The 7,699-nt window shown below is 49.0% G+C and overlaps 1 protein-coding gene across 2 annotated transcripts in view; it reads right to left on the minus strand.

Annotated features, from left to right (window-relative positions):
* HHAT (hedgehog acyltransferase) overlaps positions 1 to 6,893 on the minus strand; it is a 145,602-nt gene extending 138,709 nt beyond the window's left edge. The window contains exons 1-6 of one of the 2 annotated variants that reach the window (XM_064648300.1): positions 6,714 to 6,893; positions 6,310 to 6,435; positions 4,830 to 4,897; positions 3,501 to 3,614; positions 2,687 to 2,881; positions 1,192 to 1,404 (exon numbers count right to left, since the gene is read on the minus strand). In XM_064648300.1, the coding sequence (XP_064504370.1) occupies positions 1,192 to 1,404; positions 2,687 to 2,881; positions 3,501 to 3,614; positions 4,830 to 4,897; positions 6,310 to 6,403 (684 nt within the window). In that variant the 5' untranslated portion in view covers positions 6,404 to 6,435; positions 6,714 to 6,893. The remainder of the gene's footprint in view (positions 1 to 1,191; positions 1,405 to 2,686; positions 2,882 to 3,500; positions 3,615 to 4,829; positions 4,898 to 6,309; positions 6,436 to 6,713) is intronic. The other variant, XM_064648299.1, reaches the window with a different exon arrangement.
* Positions 6,894 to 7,699: the final 806 nt, after the last annotated feature.

The raw sequence follows: 7,699 nt of genomic DNA on the forward strand, positions 1-7,699 counted from the left end.
ATAGGATCAAACAACAGAAACACAGGATTGCCTAAAAATACAGTCATTTTGTACATCTATTGTTGTGTGCAACATTTTCTTCTCTAGTCTCTAACTGACCACCAAAAAGGCATGTACAAGAGAAGTAACCAACCCATCTGCAAGGGCCCTCAATCACAAGCAGGTATTACAGCCAACACGCACACTCATTTGGAGGGTTCGTTTGTACCAACCAGATGAAAGCTTGGTGACCACCACTTTATCACAGGGATTTGCACAACAAGCCTCCAAAGCCATGAGTAGAACTGCTATGCCTCGCTTCAAGCCAGAAATTCAACAAGGCCATTGACAAAGTGTCAGTGTCTCATTTTTGCCTGGCAGTGGATACCAATTGCCAGAACTGATACTACACTCTTTGGGACATACAGCAGTTTCACTGTCTCCAGCTCCTGAACTTCCACTTTCCGGTGTGTTCAGCAGAAACCCTCATCTCAGTCTCAGCTTCATTTAAAGGGTTCTATGAGCAGTCTTTCAAATAGCAGCAATAAACACGTCCTGTATTGTGCAGTTTGAATCAACTGCTGGGCACTGCAAACTTTGAAACCCTTTTCCGACCAATATGGAAAGCAGTAAAGAAAGAAAATATGGAGCTTTCCGCTGTCATGTAGAAGCAGGCTTGAAAAGCAGCCTGCAAGGGACTAGGAAAAGCATTTCTTAAGATTAGTAGGTCTTACACATTGAACAAGCTTCCTAGTTGAAGCAAAGTGTTCCAAGTAAATAATCATGTTTTCACATCAATATGAGGAGAGACTAGACTCTTCAGGAATTTCCAATACAAACTATCATCTTTCTGTGACTCTGAAATCTGTTTCAGAGTTAATAGCAATCTTATCCTGAAAACAATACTTTATTCCACCTGACAGAACAAAAAAATCAAGTCCAGCAGCTGCATGTTAAAATTATGAACACTTTCCAAATCTAACAAAGCATGTCACTGGCTGCCTGATTGAAGGGATGAATCTGACATCGGATAAAAACATCCTGTGAAGTGAAAGAACTCGAGGAGGACAGTTTGTCTTAAAATTTGATATCCAGGACATTGCCAGATTCCCAATGATGCACTCAGAATTGTCACATTCCTATAATATTACTCGATGATTTCAAAATTTTGTGGAAGTTAGCTTTAGACACCCAAACAACAACCACTGTTACCTGCTTACTGAATTCATCAAAATTCATAAGGGGTCCGTTGTGGAATGTGGGATAATAAAACACATATGCCAGCATCCATGGGAATGAGTGGGATGACTTCTGGGTAGGTCCATGCCAGCAGTACTCCAGGCTGAAGCTAGTGCAGAAGAGGCAGCGGACTGACACAGTGAAGAGCAGCAGATAATATTCATTTTCAGTGTCGTACCACTTCCTCTGCAAGACAGAAAGCCAGATCATGATGGTGCAATGCTGTATGTTCTGTATGGCAAAACACCGATGTCCTCTCAGATCCTAACTTTTGGGGTCAGCATCAGCAGGAAGCAACCAAAGCCAGTGGCAGCTGGAATGAGCATCTGAAGTGAACAGCACTAAACACATGAACAAGCATTGGCTGTTGATGGAGAAGTGTCCTCCTCAGCTACTGCAGACAGCATAAAGAGACAACTTCATTTCAGAAACAGATTAGGCTGTGAAGAACTATGACAGCAGGAGAGTTTTTCTTACAGAAATGTCATTATCTCCCTCAGATTTGGTCCAGTAATGCAATATTCAAACCAGCTGGCAACACTACTGAGGCAGCCAAGGGACTATTAGGGCTGATGCTAGATCGGAAAAGAATCACTCACTCCAAAGAAAGCTTAAGGCTGAAAAGATGTTACTGAGCCCTTGAGTTTTTGACACTTGGTGTCACAATTGTTTCCAACAACAAAAATGTATCATCACAAAAATGTTGGAAACATCAGCAAATGCAGTTTGGTTGATTACATTGTATTGCAGTGGGCCCTTTCCTCCTCAGGGCAAGGCACAAACCTGACTACACCACCTGAAGAGACCCTACATGTTCATCTCCCCTTCCCCGAACATCTGGGCAACAAGACTTATAACAGATGCCCGGTTTTTCCCCCTTGGTCCAAGTAAATGCAACAAGGACATTTCCTCACAACTGAGCAACAGTTTTTCCAAAATCTGTACTACCCAGAAAAATCCACCAGAGAAAGAGCAAAACTGAGCTTGCGTCAACCAGTTGCGAGGAAGTAAGTCATCTGGTACAAATCAAAGTGTTGGAGGAACAGTCTCCCTCCCTGCAGAAGTCCACAGTCACCAATAAGGTACAGGCAGGCTTGGCTGAGCAACTCCTAGATACAACCCTAAAAAGCAGCACCTCAAATTGGTATGATTAGAGTTCCAAAGAATATGAAATGTGTTTAATAGAGCACTAGTAAAGTATTATCATATTCCAGTTCTACTGAATACCATTTACACATTGATGCACATATTTTTGTCTCAATGCATTGGCCACCACGATCAAGAGATATGACTTTTCTAACTGCAGAAGCTCCAGCACAAGTCATTGCAGCTCTACTGCCTAAGATTTTTCAAACCAAACCCTGCTTACATCAACTGAAGGGACAATATGCTGTCATAAAGGTAGATGCTGTTACAGAGAACCACAACCATAATTAATTTGATGCTTAATTAGTCCTTCTCACATTACCTTGGTTTCTTCCACAGTTGGTATGCGTAAAGTGGACAGCAAGATAAGGGAGCACAACCACGTCAGGAGTGACAGCTGAAACTGAGCCACAGCAAATGAAACAGCTGCATGTAACAAAATGACAGCAAACCCCTTGATTCCCAGTAACAACCAGCAGGCAGCCATTCCATAAACCATCAAGCACCATGGTTTATACTGTCAGAAAAAGAAAAATTAACAACTGTTAGTTATTTCGAAAGAAAAAAAGCACTCAATACTTGTGCAGTCCTGCACAGGGTCTACAGTAGAGATAAATACAGTCGACAAGGTTAAGAACACATTTGAAAATACACAAAACCCAACAGCATCCATAAAGGTGAAGGGGAAGGTGTTCCTGTAACAGCACCATGTGAAATCCAGAGCCTCCCTAATTTGCAGAACATAACTTCCTCCTTTCCTTCCCCAGACTAGCAGGTGTGACACCACACAGATCATTTCCCACAATCATGCAAACACCGAGCAATCATGGCAAAACCCAAGCAGCCATCACTTTACACTCTCGGAAAGGAATAACTGCACCCTTCTTGCATGTGCAAGGCAAATGACTCTGTTCACAACAAGGCAGAGGCTTTCACGAGTTGGCAGCTGAAGTCTCCAAAACATTAAGGTAACTGATCCACACGGTCTCACCTGTGCATTGTTACAGACCCACTCACACAATTCACCCCACAGACTGGGATTTAATACATTCAGTGGCCTCAGTGCCAAGCTTCCCACATCCGGAGTAAACTGAAAGTCACAGAAACTCCCTGCTGTGAAGAAAAACCATACATACCTTCTCCACCAGGAGCCTGGACACTTGTGATACCAGCAGGTGACCAGCCAGAAGCCACAGTATACGTTCCCTTCCCCATTCGATCCAGTAGCTCCACTCAAAGTCCATGGGGTCCTGTGGCATGAAGAGAACTGGTCACAATGTGTATCTGGCCATAAATGCATGTTCTTACAGAACAAGGGAACATCTCTCTAACACACTAGGTGTGTGTTACCCAACAGAACTCTACATCTGAGGAACATCATATCAGCAATACAGTTGGACTGAGTACAGCAGTGAACTCAGACAGCACCATTTTGACTTCCAAAGGTGCAAAGTTCAAGAAAAAAAGAGCTTTAGACAATGTTGTGACTCCTAAACACCACACTGGTGCTGAAACTGAGCAGGCAGCATGTCTCCTGAGGGATTAAGAGAGCAGCTCTGCTCTGCCTTGAAAAATCAAGAACTCCAGTGAAAAGGCATTTTGCTGGAAGAAAAGTTTAACTACCTGTTTCAACAAAGCCTAGTTGCAATCAGATGGAGTCAGGTCAGCTGGAGTTTCCATGACATGAGGTTTTTACCTAAATTAGGTAAAAGCGTAGCCCTCTGTCAAATACAGAGCCTCACTAGAAGTTCACAATTGCTTTTTGGCTTTCTTGAAGTATGGCTTCCCTTACCAGCAGTGACGGCAGGCCTAAAATCCAAAACACTTCCACAGACACGCATTCCTGGTCTGGCACAAGTAATCCTCAATATTAGTTGCATTAGTTGCTTTTGAGCTCATATCCTTTCGAAGAAATGCAAGCAAAAGGGTGGGGGTGTATTTGGTTGGGGGTTTTTTTGTTGTTTTCTTATCAGTTGTTTTTTGTTTGTTTGTTTGTTTTTTAATACCAACCACATTTCTTTAAGACTTTATCATTCAAAAATCTGTTTACTCTATGCTGGACTACAGGCCAACCAAGAGAAACACATGCTCACTGATGTTATGCATTATCCAAATCACCCAGTGACAGAAAAAAGGGGAGAAAGGCTGCAGAAAGTGTCAAGGGTGATCAAAGCTTTTAAGGCCAAACAGAGGGTTATTAAGTCATGTAGCAAAGGATAGACACTTAAGATAGGGATCAAAAAAAGAAACAAAACTTTGGCTATGATTCTTAGATCTAGATGCACCCAGCCAACCCCTTTTCCTCACCAGAAACAGTCTAAAATTAACTATGAATATCCAAATCTGCAAGTTACCACAAACTTCTGAAGCTGAATCAGAAGCTTGGATGTGCAACGGGTATGGAGACACAATGTTCGTATTATTGCCTCAAAATTAGAGATGCTGGTACCTATCACCCCTCCTACCTTTTTGAGGCCCCAAAAGAGAGTTCCTGGGTCCAGCCCAAACATTCTGTCCATCACAGCTTCATACTCTGCAGGGAAGAGCAAACCTTTGCTAAGGACACAGCAGCCAGAGCAGGGAGAGTAAGGGATGGGTCCTCTGCTGCTCAAGAGCAACACATTCCCATGTCGTCTCCACCAATGGGGATACCCAGATCCAGGGAGGGACATATCACCAGCTGAGCTGCCCAACCAGGCCACAGCTCTGCCCCACAGCAGTGGCAAAGCAAATTCCCAGAACATGTGTTTTGATTCCCCCTTGCAACAGGGACAGTAGCACACAGTGACCCATCTTTTACCACATAAAACCAGCACCCTCAATTCCCCTTTTTCAGAACTGCCTGGTTTCTCCCACCAGAGCAGAAGGGACACACAGACCTGAGAGCAGCCAGTACAGCCAGAGCAGGGAAAAGGCACTCAGAGATGCCACCTACAGAACCTGTTGCCATCACATTCTGCCACCTCTACAGAAGACTTACTGTACACACGGGTGGACAGCTCTGGAGCCAGTTACCTAACATTTTCTCCACTGCTCTGCAAGTGCCTTTCTGGCACTCCTTCCCTTGAGGTCTTTTAAAAGACAGCTGGGTCATTAGTGTAGAACACCTTGCTGATTAAAGCCTAACAAGATGCAATACATATTTTCCTAATGAGCCTCTCTAGCTTGTTATACTTTTACAATACCACCTTTATTTCCGTTAGAATATCAACGTGATAGAAACACTGCTTCTTTTTATCTACAAATTGTACTTAAATCATTTAAAACCCCACCTCCAGATCCATTCATACAGTTCACTCACACACAGGCTCTGCACTACACAGCTCCACTGAATCCAAACCAAGTCACCACAACAGCTACCACCAAGAGGTTACACAAGGCACAAGCAGGTGTCTGGAAACAAACTGACTCCGAGGCTGCACAGACAACCCAACCATTGCTCCAAGCCCAGAACCCAGCAAAGGAGCCCAGAGTTCCAGGCAGGGAGCATCCACCTGTCCTGGGGCTTCCCCAGGTTCAGACCCCAGAAAGCACCATCACAAGGCATGGATGCTTCTTAACCACCCACCTGCAAGAGGTTGCAGGTGACCAGAAAGGAAAAACAAGACAATTCAAACCCAACTTGCCTGAACTTTCTTTATCTGAGTAGCTGAGCTCCAGAGATCTCCCTGTCTTTTCCTTGTCAAAAAGCTGCCAGGACACGATTGCCATGGGCGTTCCTAGCACTCCAAGGCATGAAAGCCCTGGGACAAAGCTCTCTGCCCAGGTGGCACCCGCCTACTGCTTCCTCGCACAGGGCTGGCTGGCAAGCTGGGAAGAGCATAGGCGCTCTTCGCAAGGGAACTAAGTAGAAACCAACTAGAGAGCAGAACTCAAGCTAAGCAGCCTCGCCAGCCGCGGGCGGGAAGCACCGCCGGAGCAAGCGCGACCCCGTCCCCCACTTACTTCGGGACACTTGGTGCGCTTCGTAGAACGCGTAGAGGTGGGAGCCCACGGTGAGGAGCCCGTAGAGCCATAATTCCCAGGCCGGCAGCAGCATCGGCCCGGGAGCTGATCCCGTCGGCCGCCTCCCTGCGGGCAAAGAGAGGACCGGAGAGGTTTCCCCGCGGAGGACGGGTGGGCACCGAGCAGCGGGACAGCCCGCACCGGGCACTGCGGCCTCGGGCCCCCGCGCTCCGCCGGCAGGGCAGGCGAGCCCCGTCCGACCGCGGAGGCCCCGGGTCCGAGGGCTCAGCACGGCCCGTACCTGGTCAGACCTTCGGGGCACAAACAGGACCAGGGCTGGACCCCGGCTGCTCTCGCCAACCCGGCACCGAGGGGAGTGGAGGGGGGACCCGCTCCGCTCTTACCCGAAGAGGGCTGCGCCGCCGGGAAGGGAAGGAGCGGCAGCCGCGGCCTCGGACCAAGCTCCGGCTCCGCGGCGAGCAGTGACCCTGCGCCGGGCCACTCCCGCTGCTCCACAACACGGACGACCCGCGCCCCGCTCCCGCCCGGCCCCTTTATGAGCTGCGCCCGCCCAGCCGAGGGAGGGCGGGAGTGGGGCGGAGCTTCCCGGCCCTGCGCGACCGATCCTGACCGCCGGGCGGCGCCGCAGCCCTGCCGGCGGCACGGGGTGTGCACAGGTACGGGGTGAGCACAGGTACGGGGTGTGCACAGGTACGGGGTGAGCACAGGTACGGTGAGTGCACAGGTACGGGGTGAGCACAGGTACGGGGTGAGCACAGGGTACGGTGAGTGCACAGGTACGGGGTGTGCACAGGTACGGGGTGAGCACAGGTACGGGGTGTGCACAGGTACGGGGTGAGCACAGGTACGGTGAGTGCACAGGTACGGGGTGTGCACAGGTACGGGGTGAGCACAGGTACGGGGTGTGCACAGGTACGGGGTGAGCACAGGTACGGGGTGAGCACAGGTACGGGGTGAGCACGGCTACGGGGTGAGCACAGGTACGGGGTGTGCACAGGTACGGGGTGAGCACAGGTACGGGGTGAGCACGGCTACGGGGTGAGCACAGGTACGGGGTGTGCACAGGTACGGGGTGAGCACAGGTACGGGGTGAGCACAGGTACGGGGTGAGCACAGGTACGGGGTGTGCACAGGTACGGGGTGAGCACAGGTACGGGGTGTGCACAGGTACGGGGTGTGCACAGGTACGGTGAGTGCACAGGTACGGTGAGTGCACAGGTATGGGGTGAGCACAGGTACGGGGTGTGCACAGGTACGGGGTGAGCACAGGTACGGGGTGTGCACAGGTACGAGGTGTGCACAGGTACGGGGTGAGCACGGCTACGGGGTGAGCACAGGTACGGGGTGAGCACGGCTACGGGGTGTGCAC

This window comes from Pseudopipra pipra, chromosome 3 (genome assembly GCF_036250125.1).
Source record: "Pseudopipra pipra isolate bDixPip1 chromosome 3, bDixPip1.hap1, whole genome shotgun sequence".
In the NCBI taxonomy this organism is placed as follows: domain Eukaryota; kingdom Metazoa; phylum Chordata; class Aves; order Passeriformes; family Pipridae; genus Pseudopipra; species Pseudopipra pipra.